Below are 22,904 nucleotides of genomic sequence, written 5' to 3'. Positions count from 1 at the left end.
GCAATTATTATCCTGGTCACCATACTGTCAGAAGCACTGTATTTCCCAAATACCTCTCCGTGCCACTCAGTTAGTTCTTCAGGGACTCCCTCAGCCATATGTATCTTATGCCGACGTGTTCTGTCCACGATCTGCTGATTCACTGCCACCTCACAGACCGTATGACTGCCCGATTGAACTTAGACCTGGAACCATGCCTCCCAGGGGTCACCTTTACAATCTCACTGGTCCCGAGAAAGTGGCCATGAGGGAATACATCCAGGAGAACTTGGAGAAAGGGTTCATTAAACCCTCTAAGTCACCCGCTGGGGCAGGGTTTTTCTTTGTAAAGAAAAAAGATGGTGGCCTGCGGCCTTGTATTGACTACAGAGCTCTTAACGCCATTACAATTAAAAATCGTTATCCGCTCCCCCTGATCGATGATCTCTTTAATCAGGTCACAGGTGCCCAGATATTTACCAAGTTAGATCTCAGGGGAGCTTACAATTTGGTCAGAATTAGGCAGGGGGACGAGTGGAAGACAGCGTTCAACACTCAGGACGGGCATTACGAATATACGGTCATGCCTTTTGGTCTGTGTAATGCTCCCGCTGTCTTCCAGGAGCTGGTCAATGACATTTTCAGGGACGTTGTGGGGAGGTTCGTGGTCGTCTATCTAGATGACATCCTGGTCTTTTCTCATGATATCAAGGAACATCGGTCACAAGTTCAGTATGTTTTGCTCAAATTACGTGAGAATTCATTATATGCTAAATTAGAAAAATGTTTATTTGAGGTCACAGAGGTTCCATTTTTAGGTTATATAATCTCAAGTTCCGGGTTATCTATGGATAACAGCAAGGTCACGGCGGTTTTGAACTGGCCTCAGCCAGTTGGACTGAAGGCCCTACAACGATTTTTGGGGTTTTCTAATTATTACAGAAAATTCATAAAGGGGTATGCCGCCTTGATAGCCCCTCTTACTGACATGACCAAGAAAGGGGCTAACACCGTCAATTGGTCTTCCGAGGCCATTTCCGCTTTTCAAAACCTTAAGACAGCATTCTGTTCCGCCCCCATTTTGCATCACGTGGATTCTTCCAGACCATTTATTGTGGAAGTAGACGCATCTGAGATTGGGGTTGGGGCAGTCTTGTCACAATACACCGGGTCACAGGGAAGACTCCATCCCTGCGCTTTTTTTTCGAAAAAATTTTCCGAAGCAGAGAAAAATTATGATATTGGCAATAGGGAATTGCTTGCTGTGAAGTTGGCATTTGAAGAGTGGCGACACTGGCTTGAGGGGGCAGAACATGTGATCACAGTTTATACAGATCATAAGAATTTGGAGTATCTGAAGGGGGCCAAGAGATTGAATCCCAGACAAGCACGGTGGTCTTTATTTTTTTCCCGGTTTGACTTCATTATCACATTCAGACCGGGAAGTAAAAATGTCAAAGCAGATGCCCTCTCCCGATGTTTTGACATAGAGTCGGTATTGCCCTCTGAACCAGATCCAATTTTATCTGAGAAAGTGGTGTTGGCTTGTGTAGATTCGAGGGAGGATCTTGCCTCTGTTCTTCTTCCTCATCAACCAGACAGTCCGATGGGGAAGCCACCTGATCTGATGTTTGTTCCGTTACAGTTTAGGTTACAGGTGTTGCAGTTGTTCCATTCATCCAGACTGGCAGGTCATCCTGGAATTGACAGAACCAGAGAATTGTTATCCAGGAGTGTCTGGTGGCCCAACTGGAGGAGGGATGTCGAGGAATTTGTTGCCTCTTGTGCAGTATGTTCACGGAGCAAACCCTCACATATATCCCCAGTAGGTACCCTCCAACCCCTGCCCATACCCTCTGAACCCTGGACTCACATATCCATGGATTTTGTGGGGGAATTGCCTTCTTCAGATGGTAACACGGTGATTTGGGTCATTATTGACCGATTTTCTAAAATGGCTCATTTTGTGCCATTGAGAAAATTTCCCTCCGCCAAGGAACTGGCTGAGCTATTCGTAGTCCATGTCCTTCGCCTTCATGGGGTCCCGGAGAATATAGTGTCTGACAGGGGGGTGCAGTTTACCTCGGAATTTTGGAAAGAATTTTGCAGAGTACTAGGAATTACGCTTTCATTTTCATCTGGTTATCACCCTCAGACCAATGGTCAGACAGAGAGGGTGAACCAGTCACTGGAACAGTATCTCCGGTGTTATGTGGCAGATAACCAAACAGAATGGGTACAATACTTACCATACGCCGAATTTGCCCATAACAATCTCCGGAACTCTTCCTCAGGGTTTTCACCCTTTCAGATTGTTAATGGGAGATCTCCCAGGTTTTCCCCCTTTCCTGTTAGTTCTTCTCCTTTTCCTGCCCTAGAAAACTGGCAGGAGACACTAAAATCCCGATGGAAGGAAGTAAATGCCAATTTAAAGAAATCGGTTTCACTCCAGAAAGTACAGGCTGACCGAAAGCGGTCACCTGAGTGGGAGTTCTCTCCCGGGGATCTTGTATGGATTTCCACTCGGCATATCGCCTTACGGCAACCTTCAGCTAAGCTTGGGCCTAAATTTGTGGGTCCATATCCAGTAGCTAAAAGAATCAATAAAGTTTCTTATCAGATAACGTTGCCTCAATCTATGCGTGGGGTGAGAACATTTCATGTGTCATTACTAAAACCTGCGGTGCATGTGGACCCTGGTCCTCCTCCTGTGTTAGTGGATGGTGAGCCTGAGTATGAGGTCGAGAGAATACTGGATTCTCGATTTCTTAGGAGGTCTCTCCAGTATCTGGTTCATTGGAGGGGATACGGTCCTGAGGAGAGATCATGGGTACCAGCTCATCATTGCCATGCACAAGAACTCATACAGGAGTTTCATGACTCCCATCCTGATAAACCTTCCTTAGCGCGTTCGGAGACCACGCCTCAGGGGAGGGGTAATGTCAGGGAGAGACTCACCTCTTCAGCGGCGGCCAGTATGGACGCCGCTCGCAGCGCTGACGTCACCGGATCCCCGAACTTCCGGTCGGCATCAGCTGGCGGCGCCGGCGGCCGTCACAGCCACAGGTCATCATTGCAGGGCCGGGCAACGCGCTCACGCACGGAGCGTCAGGCCCTTTATGCCCTGAGGAGAAGGTTGCCTTGATCCGCCCTGTGGAGGCACGCTCCGCCCCTTGCTGACATCATCCGGGGGGTGGGGGTTCCTGGAGGAACAATCTGCATTTAAGCAGCAGACTGTCAGTACTCCTTGTCCGCTGTAGCGATCACACTCTGTGCTAGCTCTCGGATCCACAGTATACTTATATATTGGTTACGCCAATATATAGGTACTGGAAGAAATATACCATTGTATTTACCTGTGTCTTTGATCTTTTGCCTGTCCTTGACTCTGAGTTTGCCTAATCCTTCTGTACTGCTGCCTATCTGATTTCCCGTTGCCTACCTTGCTGTGCCCTCGTTTACTCTCTTGCCTACCGTCTCTGTACCTCGTATCTCTGATATCTGTTGCCGAACCCCGGCTAGCCTTCTAGTCTCCGACTCCGCCTCCTGATTCTGTACCTCGTATTTCTGATTACCTGTTGCCGATCCTTGCTTGTCGACCATCCCCGCCAGTGGGCCCTTGCCGCTGGACGGTAGTCGGTGTTCTGTGGGCCCTCGCCACAGAACAATACGCTATTATTGTTTGCACCAATCATTACACCCCATTTTGGGTGGACAGAGGTTAGCGTATATATCGGATTATCGGTGAGACTGCAGATTACTTATAATCAGGTATATCTGTATTTCTGGCGATACTGCAGATCTCCAGAGATCAGTCACTCTCTGTCCTCTCTAGTTGTTACGGAGCGTGACAATGAATATGTCAGCTTCCACATCCCTCTCATGCTCTGTGTAAACGCCACAATATTTGTTAGTGTGATGGAGGGAAGAGTTCTCTCTTAGGGTGTCTTGGCCTGATTTATTCCGGGAGTATTTTTAGACTGGGTTTGATGAGTGGATGACAGTTGTTATCTTAGGCCATCAACCTAATTACTTTATATTCTTAATAAATATTAAATTGAAATTGGTACATAATTGTTCTAATTGCACTGAAACCATGGAGGGTTCATGAATTCTCCAGTCCAGCACCCTAAGTGCACATTGTGATGGTATCTTTGTATTTGTAAAGGAGCAGCCAATCTCTCTTCTGTTTTTCTGGCCATTAGTTGACAAGATATGCTGCTGGTCCTTTCCCCTCCCCAAATACATCCCAGGAAAATGTTATGACACTCCCTAAACCACACAGCTGTTATTAAGATTGGAATACAATCAGACAAACAGCAGTATTAAAATGATCCTCAATTTTATAATCTTTATTCTTCCTATAATATTGTATACTAGTTAATCCCAAGATTTCAGTAGCTCTCTACAGATCTAGTATAGTAACATATTTGGCATATTATAAATTAGTAACGCCACTGCCTACCTCAACTAACGCAGTATAAATCTTATATAACATGTTTAAACTTAAAGGACAAATGAAGTGAGAACTTGAAGGATATGAAAACTGCCATATTTATTTCCTTTTAAACAAAGCAAATTGCCTGGCTGTCCTGCTGATCCTTAATCTCTAATACTTTTAACCGCTTGCTGTCCACGTCACGCTGATGGGCGTGGCCGCGGCGGCAGCCCCAGGACCAGCTGACGCCAATTGCAGCAGTGCTGCGCGCGCATCTCCCGCTTGGTGGGCGGAGCTGAGCTCCGCCTTCAGTCTCCGAGCGGCGATCGAAGACTGTTACGCGGCGAAATCGCCGTGTATTTAATTTCGCCGTGTATTTACATGTACAGCGCTGCGATCAGCAGCAGCGCTGTACTGGGGACAGCCGTGTGACACGGCGGTCCCCCTGAGGGACAAGAGAGCGGTCAGCTCTCATAGGCAGAAGCCTATGACAGCCGATCGCCGTGATTGGCCGGTTGGGGGAAGGGAGGGGATTTAGAAAAAAATAAAATAATAGCAAAAAATATTCAAAAAACCCCAAACAAATATTTATAAAAAAATAAATAAACACAGGGCGGGGGGGGGCGATCAGACCTCACCAACAGAGAGCTCTGTTGGTGGAGAGAAAAGGGGGGGGGGGAATCACTTGTGTGCAGAGTTATACGGCCCTGCAGCTTGGCCTTAAAGCTGCAGTGGCCAATTAAGGTTAAATTAGGCTGGTCACTAGGGGGGTTTAACACCATGGTCCTCAAGAGGTTAAGGTGACTGTACATCAGGCGACTTGGTGTGCAATAGGCCATGCGATTCGAGCCTCTCGATTGACGACGATGCAACCGTCGACGATGCAAACAATTTTGAGGCCGAAATTGGTCGCTTTAGTTGCTTGGACATGCTGCAAGATGTTGGGCCGTTGTGGTCAGTCAGGTGCACATCGGTTACGACGAGCGATAAATGTGTCAAAAAACCCCAATGCCCCCCTAATGTTCCCTTAGTGCCCAGTGCACTATACATTACCTGTCCACGTCCGCCGCATCCTGTGGCATCACACATGCGCCCACATTACTCCGGCAACCATATGGAGCACGTGTATGGATGGAGGAGCCAGCAGCGGATGCAGACAGGTAGTGTATTAGTGCACTGGGCATGGGGAGGTGCACACTGACCATTGGGGGGGCAGCATTGGGCCAGCGAAAGGGGCGGATGTGGCGTCACAAGGGAAATTCCAGATCGATTTCAGCGTGAAATTCATTGGGAATCAGCCTGTGGTATATGGGAAGGCAACAGACCTCTCTCCAATCAGATCTGATCAGAGAGAGATCTGTCTCTTGGTCAATCTTCCCATACATCGTCTGATGTATGGGCACCTTAAAGGAATCATCAGGGGCAGGGGAATCATCAGGGGCAGTAAGGACAACCTCGAGGTCATCCTTACTGCCCCTGCGTGAAGCGCCGATGTCAATCAAGCCCAAGTTGTCCACTGTGTACTGCGCACACTACTGATGCATAATAACCTTTCCAGTATAACATTTCTTTGTCATAGCTGATATAAATCTGCAGTGTGTCTACTTATTATTTATTGCATTTATAAAGCGCCAACATATTACGCAGCGCTGTTCAGACATATTGTTAACATCCTGTTCTTTCAAATAAGCCTATCTGCCATGGCAGTCTGCTTACACAGAAGAGAGATCAAATTTCAACTTGTGATTAGACACAGATGAGGGGGAATTAGACAGGCTAAACTCTCTAAATACACACTATGTTTTCCTTCTGTCCTGTGCAAGAGTTCAGGTCCACTTTAAAAGGAAATTAATATGTCAGCTTCTACATCCCTCTCACGTCAGTTGTCCTTTGAAACAATTTATTTGCTGCTCATTTACCTTATTAAGTACCTGTACTGTATGTAAAGCTAAATGCACACACTATTTTTTCCTTGTACAGATCAATTGTTACTTATTTTGGCTAGAGATAAAAAAGTATGAGCAGGTCATCATTGACTATCTCTTCCTCAGTTCCTTAAAGAGGAGCTGTCAGCCATACTATCTCAGAAAAAACACACACATATGAGTAGAAAAATACTTGCTCTACTTACATATGTATTGCACTGTCCACGTTTTGATTTTAGTGATTTTTCTATAGTAAAAAAAGAGAAAACCCTTCTTAGCATTTCCCATTTTAACTGTGGCTATTTTGAAGCAAATCCTGATGTAATTTCCTCCCTTACTCTCCTCTACCTGATTGTGTATGCATTGCCCACCCTCCAATAAAGAAAGTGCATTGTCTCAGCATGAGAAATATTGGCCAATCAGAGAGGTGTGGGAGGGGAAAACAAGAGGAAAAGAGGCTTCAGCCAATTAGGCTGCATTAGTTAAGTCTGAGGGGAAGTAGAGAAGCAAAAAAATTGACTACCCAGCATGCCCTGCAACTTCCTTTTTGTGTACCAAATTTTGTGTGTACCAAATAAGAGTCAGGTAAACTGGGAAATGATCATTTATGAACAAGAAAAGTAATAGTGATTTTAATTTTTGGATTGCCTGGTTAGCATCCTTATTACTTGTTTACCAGATAAAAAGAATTCATTGATTTTTTATTTCATGCCTGAAAGTTAAACTTTAAGACAGGATAGGATATATTGTCTCACCTAACGTTATTTGTCTGTGAAAACTTCAAAGAAGCTTCCTCCAGTGCGGTGCTGCTGCTGCTTGCACATCCATCTACTTCCTTTTCCATAGAGCAGAAACTACTGGGAAGCTAGGGGCTGAACAGCATATCTGTACAGTGACTATTCCTAAACTGCCATCTGAAAGAATATTTAGGGGTCAAAAGCTTTACAGAGGAACCTTACCGAAAGATAGTAAGGGGGGTATTAATACATTGTAAAGAGACAAGATAAAAAAATAGAAGATAGATCAAGAAATGATTGATATTCGCTGTGTAATTCATTTGTGTTGTTTGATCCACTGTGACCTTGCAGGTCATTATCTATACTACTAGCAGACAAGATAAAAACAGACAGCACCAACTGCTATTATCTATAAACACACCTACTAACAATGTGATTGGCTTAATATATACTAGCTGATTAGGCACGTTTAATAATGAGCACTAGGTTGCCACATGTCACGGCCCCATGTGCACGCCACCCCCACACGCATGCCAGCACACGCTGCCCATGCCTGAAACCCCTCCCAAAATGTGATGTCCTGACCATGGTCCTGACAGCTTGCTGTCTGTTAACCTCATTGCATTCTGGGAAATAACGCCTTTTTCCAACTGCCAAACAAGCAATATCTCAAGCGTACAGATCGCCTAGCACATTAAAAATTTTACCACCAGTGATAGATTTCAGAATGTAAATCAGGGAGAGGAAAGATTTTACAATGGCCAAACACTGACTAAATCTATAAATGAATATTGTAAAAAAGATAAGCAATTGTATTCATTATAATATTTTCATTACAGTTCCTCTTTAAGGCAGATTCTAGAGCCCCCTTTACCAGTAAGGGGGTGCACAGATATCCACCCACTCCAAAGGGACTGAGTACAGTTGTGCAATAGTATTTCTCAGCCAGTCCCTCACATAATACCTCCCACTGTAAAGAATCATGTGGAAAAGGTATTGCTATGGTGGTGCAACCCTTGGCCTGGCCTTCATGGGTAATACAAATCTGCATTGGGGAGAAATCGTTAACAGAGCTTGAGGAGAAGCTGTTTCAATAAAATTGCAAAACAAAAAAAAAAAGTTTACACTAAAAAAGTGAAAGTGAACGTTAAATTTGATTGATGGACAGGAGTCTGAAATGAGCAAGGTGTCTTTCTTTTTGTAGGTAGAGCAGGTGATATACTTTTCCCTCGTGTGTCCTCATTGTTGATAATACTTACAGCAAATGAAAAAAAACACATGTCAACTAAAAAAAAAAAAGTCAGTTACTTCACACCAGCAATGTTATTTTGGAATTGGCAGTTGAAATAGCGTTCACACAGCACTATTTTTTACAACCATGTGATATAGAAAAAGTATTTGCATGCATTAGGCTGTCACAGGCCCTTAATGTGTACGATATTTAGAACTGAATTACCTCCCCTTCTTTTAGAATGAGATGTGTATTTAGTTCCCAATCTCACTAATTAACGTCTGATGATCATTTGTCACAAACTAGGCGGGTGTTTGAAAGAAGTAGTACATTCTGAAAGTGTTTCTTTAGGTCCCTATCTCTTTTTAAAGAAGCTGGATGCAGACCTTGAGGTATTTTCCTCAGTGCATTTAGTTGCTGGTTGTAGTTGACCCCAATTGGGACTCTCCAGTTTTCAGTCTGCTGTTTATATTTCAAGAGCTCTTCACTGGAATGTGAGTTGCCCTGTGGATTCGATCATCTACTAGTGGATGATATCCCTGATGAATATATTCTGCAGTGACAGGAACTGTTTGTTTCTGTCTTCTGAATTAGAACATGTGCGGCAATACTTTAGCAATGCCTTAGAACCAGGCTGTTATGCTGAATACACACGTTGCGATTTACCACGCGATTCGCTGGATCGATTCGATTATTTCCAACATGTTCGATCGTGTTTCGATGGATACAGCCGTCGATTTTGCATACTTAATATGCAAAATCAACGGCTGTATGCATCGAAACACGATCGAACATGTTGTAAATAATCGAATCGATCCCGCGAATCGCGTGGGAAATCGCAACATGTGTATTCAGCATAAGCAGTAGATTATTTTGTGTGTTATGGGTGGAAACTACTACACCTGAGGTAAACAGGGAGGACTGCTGGCAGTGCTGCTTATCAGGATTCCGGATATCCGTGTAACCCGGACATCCAAACTTTTTTCCGCTATCCGATTCGGATTCCGAATTTTTTTTAAATCCGGCTAGCTATCTGCGGATATTTGGGTGCATAACGCAGATATCCGCCGATATCCGGATCCGAAATACTGTAACTAAGGAGATGACATCCTGGAGCCAATCAGAGGGCTCCCAGCAGAAGCCCTAGCAACCAATCACAGAGGAAAACCCTGGCCAGCCCCACCTGACCTCATTGAGCCAATCAGAGGGCTCCCAGTCTAAACCCTGGCACCCAATCACAGAAAGGAACGCTGGCCAGCCCCCCTGTATAATAAGGAGGGTTTCCATGATGAGACATATCGTCTTAGCTTGCTGAATGCTCACTGAGAGACATGCTCCAGTGCTGGTGGCCTAGCGAGGGTTGTACACAGTTATACACCTAAAGCTGTTCAGTGATTAACCCCTTAACTACTATCACTACACTTGTTAAATCATTAATTAGCTTGATTGGTGTCAATGTATGACAGTCACAGTGTGTGCTCCAGTGCTGCTGGCCTATCAGTGATAAACCGAAAGCTGTTTATCAATTTAACCCCTTCACTATCACTACATGATTGTTAAATCATTAATTAGCTTGATGTCATTTGTGTGACACTCAGAGTTTGTGCTGCAGGCAGCTGCTATGTGTCTGTGTGTGTGCTGTGCACAGACCAGACCAGCTGCTGCCTGCTGGCCAACTATTAGCCTTAGGTATAGGTTAGGGATTAGGGGATAGGATTACTGTGTTATTGTGTAGTTAGTACTGTAGTACTGCAGTCAGTGCTAGTAGTTGTTAGAGTAGTAGTACTACTGTGTTAGCTTTCTACAGAACTGCTGTGCTGTGAGCAGTGCCAGTGTGACAGTTAGTGTGCACTAGTATCTTCTCCTCTGCTGTCTGACTGTAGCTCAGCACGTGTCACTTGGCACGTGTCACGTGGCACTTGGCATGTGACACGTGCTAAGTGCCAATTGCAACGTGCCACGTCCGGCATGCTCCTGGCACACATTACACCTGCTGCTGCTGCATTGCCCTGCTCCTGCTGCCTGTGCAGCTCCCACCGCCAGGCCAGGGTGCCACAGGCCACTGATACCACCTATAATTAACGCAAAACACAATTGCTGCGTAATTTTTTGGAGGTGTCTTGGCTGAAAACTGTCATGTCCCAGTTGTGCGGTTGGACTTTGGACACAATGTGGGCTGCACGACCGCTGTCTGGAACCTAGGCCTAATGTTAATTGACAGCCTTTTTTTGGGGGGGGAGGGGGATTTTAAGTCCCCACATCATCAATTAGTATTTCCCTTCACAAAATAATGATGCTACATGCCTCATTTACCCTAAAAACGTTTTTTAAAGCAATTTAAAGGCCACTTCCAGTTTTTCTATCCGGATATCCGAATTTGCCCAGATATCCCGGATACTAGGATCGGATATTTTGAAATCGGATATACGACCCGGATCAGATATCTGGGTATCCGGATCCGAATCAGATTTTAAAAAGGGGTATTCGAGCCGCACTGGCTGCTGGTTTATTCTATAGCAAGTCCACTTCTATGTATAAAATGTGGTATCTAGGAAATAGACATATGAAAATGTAAAGTTGGACCACAAAACCCCATGAATTCTTACAGGGCGTAATCTCCCTATGTTAAGATCAATTATCCCTGCTGGAAATTTTTGAGGAGATCTGGCAAAGTGTTCCATAATTGAATTTGAAAAATACATATGTTCGAGTTCAACAACACTCTCAGGCTCTGCCTTGCTGAGCAATGGCAGCTTGCATTGGGGATAAGACAGAGCCGGATCCTCGACAAGGCAAACCTAGGCAGCTGCCTAGGGCCTGGAGAGATTCTAGGGGCCTGGAGGATGCTAGCCCCCACCAAAGCTATCTAGAAAAGCCAGGTGACCATCAAAAAAGTGCTATCTTGCCTAGGGCCCCATTTCATCTTAAAGTGGTCTGAAACTCAGCATTTGTTCTTTGCTCTAAAAGATTCCTTACAGCCTTAACCTACTAGCACAAACAAAAATTGTAGCAGAACAGCATTCAAACAGTTAAGCACAGTTACACAGCACTTTTTCCTGCCATGAAAAGCCCCTTCAGATTAGGATCCGAAGTGGACATAACAGTATCTTTTGTTTACATTCCTAAGTGGATAAATTGTGTGTTACAACTGAAAAGGAGCTCTGTGTGCTTCAAGCATACATACAGTTCAGATGAGCTTACTAGAAGATTTTAATATATAATAAAAAGCAGTTTGAATGAAATGTAATAATGCTTTCAGAGCAGAATATCGAATGTTGTTATGTCAAGAGTTTCAGACCACTTTAATCCTTTTCTGGGACAAGGGGTTGAAAATGCTGTGAGTTGGCAAAGGGGAGTAGGGAGATATCATGCTGTTTTTATTTAGAGAGGTACCAAATAATCATTTTAAAAACTTCACTATGTAGGAGAGTGTCACCCATGCACGAAGCAATGAGGACATTTAATCCTATATACTATAGATGTTCCTAGCTTAAAATGGGAACTTTTGAGAATCAAGGTTCACTCCAACTGTCCTTGAATAGACTGCATACAAGCTTTAATAGGTCATGCATTAAAACATATTCTTATATTTCTCAGATAAATGCCATCACACAGGATGTAAGTGGCCTTGGCTGAGAACTAGCCTGGATCATATCTCTTGTGTAACCACCTCTATTAAAGGCCTGCATTTTAAATATGCGCTCCAGCAGCAATCATGTATATGTTACACATGGCTGAACCATGACGTTTTTAATCCCCGAGGCTGCAAGTGCCATAGTACCTTCCTCTTCCTTTCACAGGCCACAGTCATCATCTGGATGCCTTGTATTTGCCTGGTACAATGAAACCACTTTGCTCAGCACTGCTACTAGTTCACCCTGAGGCTACCAGAAAACAGATCGCTTCTGCTGATAACTTAAGGTCTGCACCTCCAAAAAGGCGAGGCAAACTTGCTTCTTGACTGAATAAAAATCAGATCTTCAGAGGCAGAATCCCCCCACATCTGTCACGGCGTATTTAGCATCAGACGCAGCAGATAGAAGTGTGATATTGATCATCTATGCTCTGCTTTTGATCGCATTGCTCCATGAAATCAAAGTTTGTGAAATATGAAAACATCTTACATAAGCCAGGATAATATCATTATGTGACACCACTGTCACTGATAACAATAAAATGCTTTGCATCTCATCTTTCCAGACCTTCTCTGGCATCACTAAAAATACTCTTCAGCTGTGCAAAAAAACTGTTGATTTAGCATCACTAAACTGGCCTGTTTGCTAACATTGTATTACATCGATATGGACGTGCAATAACTATACAGAGGTCAGCTCATCACGCATGATCTATCCTACAACCCTGGAGGCAGTTTACTACACAGAGATCACATGCAGTGTTACTATCATCAGTGACTCTAAATACAACCGAACATCAAAGGAAGCAAGATAAATTACATGAAGTTAATTAATAATGCACTTCATCTGTGTCATCATTAAAAATGGTCATTGCAATTTTGGAGTTTTTAAAGATTCTTTCCACTCTCAAAAGCAATGCGAATTCATAACATGGAGTAACCCTTAGCAACCACTGATTGCCATCTGCTGGACAGCTTATTGCCATTCCATTGTATTCACTGCTGAGCTGAATAGAAAATGAACTTATCAAACGAGACAATAACTGATTATTGAGATAATGATACAACACTTTCTCATTTTTAATTTGCATGGAGTGGATGTTCTGTACTCTACTAGCATTCTGATGAACTGTGGCTAGCAATACATGTTGTGATGCATCTAAAGGCAGAAAATAGACTGAATCATCAGACAAGAAAAAAAGAAAATGACATTTCATTCATAATTCACCAAAGCAACCAGGAGAGACTTAAAGTAGTAATAATAATAATAATAATAAAAACAATCCTAATAAATTTATGTTATGGGCCATGGTTAGATACATAGCTATCCCATTGATTGGTCTATTTACTGACTGATCGAGCACAATCTGACACCTAAAGGTGGCCACTAACAGTCCAAAAGAAAAATCTTTAGAGCGATCAGAAATTCTCATAATCTCAGTTGATGGGCAGAATTGGATTTTCGTCAAACTACAATTTGGATTTTCTTGTTGGTTGCGATAGATAGGAAGCAAAGATTGGTTAGTTGATGGTGTAGTGAACGATTTTTTTGCTAGCAATTGAACCATTAGTGACCACTGCTTCAGAACGTGATTGTAAAAGATTGTACAAGTAAATGATCAATCATTGTAGTGTGTTTATCTAATTGTAACCATTGTATCTGGTTGGTTATTTGTTAGATCAACAGATCAGATTGCTACATATATGGCCACACATATATATTGAACAAAATATTCTGATGCATGCAATTTTAGGAATAAAACAATAATAAAAAATGGACCCAAATGCAAAGTATGCTCATCTGCTGGCGACTGAAGTTTAATGCTCTTTCTATACATTCTCTATGCTTTCTATGAATGACACATTCCACGGATGTCACACATCACATGTGTGGCCACTTAGCACTCATTTTGCACTCAAGAGACTCAGATGACAGCAGACTATATGCGGTGCTTTAAATACAACGCATAACAGTTAAGGCAATAGCTAATGCTTGTTTTGAGTTTCTGTAGCAAAGTACATAATTTTGCAGTAACTTCAACCCAAAGTGTGTGCAGAGATCCCCATGAGAGTGACAGCAGGTATACTCACAATGAATGAAACTGGTAGCCGTCACTATGAGACCCCCCAGCCATGAAAGAGCTGCTCTCCGCAGGCAGGACCAGCACTCCGCGTGGCTGGGGCAGAGGAGCCCACTGCCCTCCATTCCTGGCCAGCCATCCCCCGCGCTCCCCCAGGTCCGGGAAGCTGACCCTGGCAGCGGGCAGCTCCTTGCATTTCTTGCTCTTTGTGGACATACAGGAATCCCCAGGCGTGTGTGCTGCCACGGCAGAGGGCACTGAGCTGTGGTGGGTGAGGAGGAGAAGCAGGCAAGCTCTGGAAGCTGGGCAGGGTGCCTCTACTTTCTGCTGGCAAGGGATGCTGAGGCTGCGTGCTGCTGGGTACCAGATAGGAACTGAAGGACGTCTGCGATGGGAAAGAGGAACAAATGTAGAGCCAGTAGCAGCTGCTCTTTTGCTTCTCTCCTCCTGCCAGAGCTCTCCTCCCCCTTCTCTCTCCTTCCCTCACTGGCACTGCCCGTCTTTCTCTTTACTTCCATCAATATAACTCGTGCCTGGACCACAACATCATTACTCAGAGACAAGACAAAGTCACGGAGCACAGGATCTCCTCTTTATCAAGCCAGGCAGAAGGAGAGACGTGTGAGCTGAGGCTGTACTGCCAGCGGAGCTAGAGCTGCAGCTAGTGAGTTAAAAGTGTCACTGATGTCTGTAGAAAGAAGCTTCCTAATGCACAGACACTACATGAAACTTCTGCATATTATTTACCCTTATAAAAACAAATGTATATTCACTAAACTAGAGTAAGCAGAATAATATGTGCATAAAGTCTTAATGCAGGTTAACCACTTGAGGACCTAGGGCTTTCTACCCCTTAAGGACCGGCCACTTTTTTTTCCATTCAGACCACTGCAGCTTTCACGGTTTATTGCTCGCTCATACAACCTACCACCTAAATGAATTTTGGCTCCTTTTCTTGTCACTAATAAAGCTTTCTTTTGGTGCTATTTGATTGCTCCTGCGATTTTTACTTTTTATTATATTCATCAAAAAAGACATGAATTTTGGCAAAAAAATGATTTTTTTAACTTTCTGTGCTGACATTTTTCAAATAAAGTAAAATTTCTGTATACATGCAGCGCGAAAAATGTGGACAAACATGTTTTTGATAAAAAAAAACCCATTCAGTGTATATTTATTGGTTTGGGTAAAAGTTATAGCGTTTACAAACTATGGTGCAAAAAGTGAATTTTCTCATTTTCAAGCATCTATGACTTTTCTGACCCCCTGTCATGTTTCATGAGGGGCTAGAATTCCAGGATAGTATAAATACCCCCCAAATGACCCCATTTTGGAAAGAAGACATCCCAAAGTATTCACTGAGAGGCATAGTGAGTTCATAGAAGATATTTTTTTTTGTCACAAGTAAGCGGAAAATGACACTTTGTGAGAAAAAAAAAAAAGTTTCCATTTCTTCTAACTTGCGACAAAAAAAAAATGAAATCTGCCACGGACTCACCATGCCCCTCTCTGAATACCTTGAAGGGTCTACTTTCCAAAATGGGGTCATTTGTGGGGTGTGTTTACTGTCCTGACATTTTGGGGGGTGCTAAATTGTAAGCACCCCTGTAAAGCCTAAAGGTGCTCATTGGACTTTGGACCCCTTAGCGCAGTTAGGCTGCAAAAAAGTGCCACACATGTGGTATTGCTGTACTCAGGAGAAGTAGTATAATGTGTTTTGGGGTGTATTTTTACACATACCCATGCTGGGTGGGAGAAATATCTCTGTAAATGACAATTTGTTAATTTTTTTTACACACTATTGTCCATTTACAGAGATCTTTCTCCCACTCAGCATGGGTATGTGTAAAAATACACCACAAAACACATTATACTACTTCTCCTGAGTACGGCGATACCACATGTGTGGCACTTTTTTGCACCCTAACTGCGCTAAAGGGCCCAAAGTCCAATGAGTACCTTTAGGATTTCACAGGTCATTTTGAGAAATTTCGTTTCAAGACTACTCCTCACGGTTTAGGGCCCCTAAAATGCCAGGGCAGTATAGGAACCCCACAAATGACCCCATTTTAGAAAGAAGACACCCCAAGGTATTCCGTTAGGAGTATGGTGAGTTCATAGAAGATTTTATTTTTTGTCAAAAGTTAGCGGAAAATGACACTTTGTGAAAAAACACAATTAAAATCAATTTCCGCTAACTTGTGACAAAAAATAAAATCTTCTATGAACTCGCCATACTACTAACGGAATACCTTGGGGTGTCTTCTTTCTAAAATGGGGACATTTGTGGGGTTCCTATACTGCCCTGGCATTTTAGGGGCCCTAAACCGTGAGGAGTAGTCTTCAAACGAAATTTCTCAAAATGACCTGTGAAATCCTAAAGGTACTCATTGGACTTTGGGCCCTTTAGCGCAGTTAGGGTGCAAAAAAGTGCCACACATGTGGTATCGCCATACTCGGGAGAAGTAGTACAATGTGTTTTGGGGTGTATTTTTACACATACCCATGCTGGGGGGGAGAAATACCTCTGTAAATGGACAATTGTGTGTAAAAAAATCAAAAGATTGTCATTTACAGAAGTATTTCTCCCACCCAGCATGGGTATGTGTAAAAATACACCCCAAAACACATTATACTACTTCTCCCGAGTACAGCGATACCACATGTGTGGCACTTTTTTGCACCCTAACTGCACTAAGGGGCCCAAAGTCCAATGAGTACCTTTAGGATTTCACAGGTCATTTTTGTTTCAAGACTACTCCTCACGGTTTAGGGCCCCTAAAATGCCAGGGCAGTATAGGAACCCCACTAATGACCCCATTTTAGAAAGAAGACACCCCAAGGTATTCCGTTAGGAGTATGGTGAGTTCATAGAAGTTTGTATTTTTTTGTCACAAGTTAGCGGAAATTGATTTTAATTGTTTTTTTTCACAAAGTGTCATTTTCCGCTAACTTGTGACAAAAAATAAAATCTTCTATGAACTCACCATACTCTGTACGGAATACCTTTGGGTGTCTTCTTTCTAGAATGGGGTCATTTGTGGGGTTCCTATACTGCCCTGGCATTTTAGGGGCCCTAAACCGTGAGGAGTAGTCTTGAAACCAAATGTCGCAAAATGACCTGCGAAATCCTAAAGGTACTCATTGGACTTTGGGCCCCTTAGCGTACTTAGGGTGTAAAAAAAAGTGCCACACATGTGGTACCGCCGTACTCAGGAGAAGTAGTATAATGCGTTTTGGGGTGTATTTTTACACATAGCCATGCTAAGTGGGAGAAATATCTCTGTAAATGACAATTGTTTGATTTTTTTACACACAATTGTCCATTTACATAGAAATTTCTCCCACCCAGCATGGGTATGTGTAAAAATACACCCCAAAACACATTATACTACTTTTCCTGAGTACGGCGGTACCACATGTGTGACACTTTTTTGCAGCCTAGGTGCGCTAAGGGGCCCAACGTCCTATTCACAGGTCATTTTGAGGCATTTGTTTTCTAGACTACTCCTCGCGGTTTAGGGCCCCTAAAATGCAAGGGCAGTATAGGAACCCCACAAGTGACCCCATTTTAGAAAGAAGACACCCCAAGGTATTCCGTTAGGTGTATGGCGAGTTCATAGAAGATTTTATTTTTTGTCACAAGTTAGTGAAAAATGACACTTTGTGAAAAAAAACCAATAAAAATCAATTTCCGCTAACTTTTGCCAAAAAATAAAATCTTCTATGAACTCGTCATACACCTAACAGAATACCTTGGGGTGTCTTTTTTTCTAAAATGGGGTCACTTGTGGGGTTCCTATACCGCCCTGGCATTTTACAGGCCCAAAACCGTGAGTAGTCTGGAAACCAAATGTCTCAAAATGACTGTTCAGGGGTATAAGCATCTGCAAATTTTGATGACAGGTGGTCTATGAGGGGGCGAATTTTGTGGAACCGGTCATAAGCAGGGTGGCCTTTTAGATGACAGGTTGTATTGGGCCTGATCTGATGGATAGGAGTGCTAGGGGGGTGACAGGAGGTGATTGATGGGTGTCTCAGGGGGTGGTTAGAGGGGAAAATAGATGCAATCAATGCACTGGGGAGGTGATCGGAAGGGGGTCTGAGGGGGATCTGAGGGTTTGGCCGAGTGATCAGGAGCCCACACGGGGCAAATTAGGGCCTGATCTGATGGGTAGGTGTGCTAGGGGGTGACAGGAGGTGATTGATGGGTGTCTCAAGGTGTGATTAGAGGGGGGAATAGATGCAAGCAATGCACTGGCGAGGTGATCAGGGCTGGGGTCTGAGGGCATTCTGAGGGTGTGGGCGGGTGATTGAGTGCCCTAGGGGCAGATAGGGGTCTAATCTGATAGGTAGCAGTGACAGGGGGTGATTGATGGGTAATTAGTGGGTGTTTAGGGTAGAGAACAGATGTAAACACTGCACTTGGGAGGTGATCGGACATCGGATCTGCGGGCGATCTATTGGTGTGGGTGGGTGATCAGATTGCCCGCAAGGGGCAGGTTAGGGGCTGATTGATGGGTGGCAGTGACAGCGGGTGATTGATGGGCGGCAGTGACAGGGGGTGATTGATGGGTGGCAGTGACAGGGGGTGATTGATGGGTGATTGATAGGTGATTGACAGGTAATCAGTGGGTTATTACAGGGGAGAACAGATGTAAATATTGCACTGGTGAATTGATAAGGGGGGGTCTGAGGGCAATTTGAGCGTGTAGGCGGGCGATTGGGTGCCCGCAAGGGGCAGATTAGGGTCTGATCTGATGGGTAACAGTGACAGGTGGTGATAGGGGGTGATTGATGGGTGATTGATGGGTAATTAGTGGGTGTTTAGAGGAGAGAATAGATGGAAACACTGCGCTTGGGTGGTGATCTGATGTCGGATCTGCGGGCGATCTATTGGTGTGGGTGGGTGATCAGTTTGCCCGCAAGGGGCAGGTTAGGGGCTGATTGTTGGGTGGCAGTGACAGGGGGTGATTGATGGGTGATAGGTGATTGGCAGGTGATTGACAGGTGATCAGTGGGTTATTACAGGGAAGGCCAGATGTAATTAATGCACTGGCGAATTTATAAGGGGGGGGGGTCTGAGGGCAATCTGAGCGTGTGGGCGGGTGATTGGGTGCCCGCAAGGGGCAGATTAGGGTCTGATCTGATAGGTAACAGTGACGGTTGGTGATAGGGGGTGATTGATGGGTGATTGATGGGTAATTAGTGGGTGTTTAGAGAAGATAACAGATGTAAACAATACATTTGGGAGGTAATCTGACGGCGGGTTTGCGGGCGGTCTAATGGTGTGGGTGGGTGATCAGATTGCCCGCAAGGGGCAGGTTAGGGGCTGATTGATGGGTGGCAGTGACAGGGGGTGATTGATGGGTGATAGGTGATTGGCAGGTGATTGACAGGTGATCAGTGGGTTATTACAGGGAAGAACAGATGTAATTAATGCACTGGTGAATTGATAAGGGGGGGTCAGAGGGCAATCTGAGCGTGTGGGCGGGTGATTGGGTGCCCGCAAGGGGCAGATTAGGGTCTGATCTGATAGGTAAAAGTGACAGGTGGTGATAGGGGGTGATTGATGGGTGATTGATGGGTAATTAGTGGGTGTTTAGAGGAGAGAATAGATGTAAACAATGGATTTGGGAGGTGATCTGATGTCGGATCTGCGGGCGATCTATCGGTGTGGGGGGGTGATCAGATTGCCCGCAAGGGGCAGGTTAGGGGCTGATTGATGGGTGGCAGTGACAGGGGGTGATTGACGGGTGATTGACAGGTGATGGACAGGTGATTGACAGGTGATCAGGGGGGATAGATGCATACAGTACATGGGGGGGGTCTGGGGGGGGGGGTCTGGGGAGAATCTGAGGGGTGGGGGGGTGATCAGGAGGGAGCGGGGGGCAGGGGGGGGATAAAAAAAAATAGCGTTGACAGATAGTGACAGGGAGTGATTGATGGGTGATTAGGGGGGTGATTGGGTGCAAACAGGGGTCTGGGGGGTGGGCAGGGGGGGGGTCTGATGGGTGCTGTGGGCGATCTGGGGCGGGGGGGGGGGGGAAATCAGTGTGCTTGGTGCAGACTAGGGTGGCTGCAGCCTGCCCTGGTGGTCCCTCGGACATTGGGACCACCAGGGCAGGAGGCAGCCTGTATAATACACTTTGTAAACATTACAAAGTGTATTATACACTTTGTATGCGGCGATCGTCGGGTTAACATCCCGCCGGCGCTTCCGTATGGCCGGCGGGATGTTGCGGCGGGTGAGCGGCGCCAGGCGGAGGCGGAGGATCGCGTCACGAATGACGCGATCGCTCCGCCCATGCCCATACAAGGACCGCCGCCAATTGTCAATACGCCGGTCCTTGCGGCGTCCACTTCCCGGCCGCCAATTGTATATACGGCGGTTGGGAAGTGGTTAAGTAGAGCATAAAGCAATACAGGGAAAGCCGCTAGTAGAATATTGGTAAAATTACAGCTGCGGCTAATTTGCATTGTAGAATATTAATCTTTACAGATATTTCACTATTGCTTAACCGACCCTCACACTTACCCCCCCCCCCCCCCACACTACCGATGCCTAACCTTAAACACACACACACACACACACACACACACACACACACACACACACACACACACACACACTCTCTCTCTCCACCAATGCCTAAAGGTGGCTATACATGATACAATTTTTCAATTAGATAATTTAGTTCGATTTTTCCGTTAGATCGAATATAAAGATTTTTCCAGCATGTCCGATCATTTTTCCCGAAAAAACGGGATAATCGTTCGAATTTCTTGATCGGAAAAAAAAATATTTTCAACTTTCATTTGATTCGATCATTTAGATCGAATAAACAGGAAAATCGAACATTTTTATTGTACCGTGTATGGCCATAACCTTAACTGCCCCCCCCCTCCCCCCCACACACACACACTATACACCCATATCTATCACTAAACCTATTCTCACACTAACCCATCCACTATGATGCCTAACCCTAACTGACCCCCCCTTCCTCCCCCCACACACACACTATACACCGATATCTATCACTAAACCTATTCTCACACTAACCCTCCCACTACCAATGCCTAACCCTAGCTGACCCCCACACACACACACACACACACACACACACACACACACACACACACACACTATACACCGATATCTATCACTAAACCTATTCTCACACTAACCCTTCCACTACCAATGCCTAACCCTATCTGACCCCCCTTCCCCCCCCCCCCACACACACACACCATACACCGATATCTATCACTAAACCTATTCTCACACTAACCCTCCCACTACCAATGCCTAACCCTAGCTGACCCCCCCCCCCCCCCACACACACACACACACACACACACTGTACACCGATATCTATCACTAAACCTATTCTCACACTAACCCTTCCACTACCAATGCCTAACCCTATCTGACCCCCCTCCTCCCCACACACACACCATACACCGATATCTATCACTAAACCTATTCTCACACTAACCCTTCCACTACCAATGCCTAACCCTATCTGACCCCCCCCCCCCCCACACACACACACACACACACACACACATACACACTATACACCTATATCTATCACTAAAGCTGTTCTCACACTAACCCTTCCGCCACCAATGCCTAACCCTAACTGACCCCCCCTTCCCCCCCCCCACACACACACTATACACCGATATCTATCACTAAACCTATTCTCACACTAACTCTTCCGCTACCAATGCATAACCCTAACTGACCCCCCCTCCCCCCCCACACACACACACTATACACCAATGTCTATCACTAAACCTATTCTCACACTAACCCTTCCACTACCAATGCCTAACCCTATCTGACCCCCCCTCCCCCCCCCCCCCACACACACACACTATACACCGATATCTATCACTAAACCTATTCTCACACTAACTCTTCCACTACCAATGCCTAACCCTAACTGACCCCCCCCCCACACACACACACACACTTTACACCTATATCTGTCACTGAACCTATTCTCACACTAACCCTTCCGCTACCAATGCATAACCCTAACTGACCCCCTCCCCCCCCCCACACACACATACACACTATACACCCATATCTATCACTAAACCCATTCTCACACTATCCCTTCCACTACCAATGCCTAACCCTAACTGTCCCTCCCCCCCTACACACACACATACACACTATACACCTATATCTATCACTGAACCTATTCTCACACTAACCCTTCCGCTACCAATGCCTAACCCTATCTGACCCCCTCCCCCTCCCACACACACATACACACTATACACCCATATCTATCACTAAACCTATTCTCACACTAACCCTTTCACTACCAATTCCTAACCCTATCTGACCCCCTCCCCCCCACCACACACTATACAATGATATCTATCACTAAACCTATTCTCACACTAACCCTTCCACTACCAATGCATAACCCTAACTGACCCCCCCCCCCCCCCGCCACACACACACACACACACACACACACACTATACACCAATGTCTATCACTAAACCTATTCTCACACTAACCCTTCCACTACCAATGCCTAACCCTATCTGACCCCCCCTTCCCCCCGCCCCCCCCCCACACACACACTATACACCGATATCTATCACTAAACCTATTCTCACACTAACTCTTCCACTACCAATGCCTAACCCTAACTGACCCCCCCCCCCCCCCCACACACACACACACTTTACACCTATATCTATCACTGAACCTATTCTCACACTAACCCTTCCGCTACCAATGCATTACCCTAACTGACCCCCTCCCCCCCCCACACACACATACACACTATACACCCATATCTATCACTAAACCTATTCTCACACTATCCCTTCCACTACCAATGCCT

The 22,904-nt window shown here is 45.0% G+C and overlaps 1 protein-coding gene across 2 annotated transcripts in view; it reads right to left on the bottom strand.

Moving 5' to 3' along the window:
* TRPC3 (transient receptor potential cation channel subfamily C member 3) overlaps window positions 1-14,450 on the bottom strand; it is a 277,797-nt gene extending 263,347 nt beyond the window's left edge. The window contains exon 1 of one of the 2 annotated variants that reach the window (XM_068280305.1): window positions 14,036-14,450. In XM_068280305.1, coding sequence (XP_068136406.1) covers window positions 14,036-14,241 — 206 coding nt within the window. In that variant the 5' untranslated portion in view covers window positions 14,242-14,450. The remainder of the gene's footprint in view (window positions 1-14,035) is intronic. The other variant, XM_068280297.1, reaches the window with a different exon arrangement.
* Between the last annotated feature and the right edge of the window lie 8,454 nt (window positions 14,451-22,904).

The sequence above is a fragment of the Hyperolius riggenbachi genome, chromosome 1, assembly GCF_040937935.1.
Source record: "Hyperolius riggenbachi isolate aHypRig1 chromosome 1, aHypRig1.pri, whole genome shotgun sequence".
NCBI classification, from domain to species: Eukaryota; Metazoa; Chordata; class Amphibia; order Anura; family Hyperoliidae; genus Hyperolius; species Hyperolius riggenbachi.
Note: the sequence above shows the minus strand (reverse complement) of the source record. Positions and strands in the feature narration are given on the sequence as shown.